At 37.8% G+C, this 1,476-nt stretch overlaps 1 protein-coding gene across 4 annotated transcripts in view; it reads right to left on the reverse strand.

Annotated features, from left to right (window-relative positions):
- Positions 1-1,476, reverse strand: part of PROX1 (prospero homeobox 1) — a 48,943-nt gene that overhangs the window by 32,090 nt on the left and 15,377 nt on the right. For 2 of the 4 annotated variants that reach the window (XM_031060394.1, XM_031060398.1), the window contains exon 3: positions 1,259-1,372. In XM_031060394.1, coding sequence (XP_030916254.1) covers positions 1,259-1,372 — 114 coding nt within the window. The remainder of the gene's footprint in view (positions 1-1,258; positions 1,373-1,476) is intronic. The other 2 variants (XM_014308642.2, XM_031060405.1) reach the window with 1 other exon arrangement.

Consider the following 1,476-nt stretch of genomic DNA (forward strand, 5'->3'; position numbering starts at 1 on the left):
CCATTCCAGGTGGATCCACTCTGAAAGCAAACCCTCCACTTGGCCCGCTGCACCATTTGCAGCTTTTTTTGTGTGTGTTTAATGATTCTTGACCAGCCATTTAGCCTAGAAAGTGCCTGTATTGCTTCCCCCCCTCCTTTTTATAAATGTTGTCACCATCCGCTCAGCACATGGCATTGAATAGAGGAACCTCCAAGGACACGGCTGCGAGGGGCAGGAGCGTATTGAGATGTGCAAGCAACATTAGATGAAAAAAAAATAAAGGGAAAAACTGCCAAGAAACTTGACTAAAGAAAACTGATCAGCAGAAACTGGGCCAAGTTCACAACCTGTGGGATAATCCCCCACTAAGACTGAAGAAACGATAACCCATAAGTGATTAAAAGAAGGATTTCTGTAATTTGTTTTGGGGGGAGACATGAGCGGGGGGAACGATATGTAACAAACTAATTTAAGCTAATGTAATGTTTATAAAGTTACTTAGATAATGACACCATGCATACCATTATAATCATTAAAACACAATCTATGGGTTTAAAAAAAAAAACTTAGATGATTAACACAAAATCAAGTTGATGTGAAGGAACAATTACTTTTAGAAAAAAAAATCAGGAGGTCCTAATATTCTGTAGAATGAGGGAGGATGCAGCTGTATGTCGACAGCTTTCATATCCTCATTTGAATAATGTGGCCTGAATCTGTCACTTTATTCATCCTCCTTATGCTCAGTGTACTCTGCATCAACAACAAATTAAGTTGTAAATAAGAGACAATCATCACTTTTGTTTTTAAGCAGCTTCTGCATGGAGAATTTCAATGTACTGTTTCTTTTTGACAGAAAGAAAGGGATTCTACACTCTGCTTATGTAAGCACAAATATGAGGAAACCAACCGAAATGAAACAATGAGGGAGTACTTGAGAACTGCTCCAAAATGTTCTTGGAAGTACATTTCTACCACGACAAAAATCTCCTTTTTAAATGGGATATATAATGAAGACCCTTTAATTTACTGTAATAATTATCCTTACTTTGCTTTAAAATTTTAATTGTTTTTTTAGATTTAGAAACATTCCCTTTCCTCATCCAGGCACAAGCAGGGTACACCTCAACAAGAAGAACAAGTGAATAAGGTCAGGATGTAAACTTTATGTACCCAGCAATATTATTAATTTCTAACATGATAAAACAGTACCATTTTGTGAGAAAATACAGCATGCAGTGAGGAGAAAGGGTGGGGGGGGAAGAGATTTTCTTACCTTTACATCTGAGAAGTAGGTTTTCAGCATATTGGAACTTGGGTACCGGGTGTAAAAGAACATGAGCTTGGCCTTTTTCAAGTGATTTGGTGACAAGCCTTCCTGCATGTAGGATTGAATTAGTAAAGGAAAATTCTTTTCTCGAGAAAGCTGTTTCTGAATGTACAGAGTGCCCCGTTAAATACTCTATGGTTCCCCAGACCACAGGAGAAAGTATT

The sequence above is a fragment of the Geospiza fortis genome, unplaced genomic scaffold, assembly GCF_000277835.1.
Source record: "Geospiza fortis unplaced genomic scaffold, GeoFor_1.0 scaffold41, whole genome shotgun sequence".
Taxonomy (NCBI): domain Eukaryota; kingdom Metazoa; phylum Chordata; class Aves; order Passeriformes; family Thraupidae; genus Geospiza; species Geospiza fortis.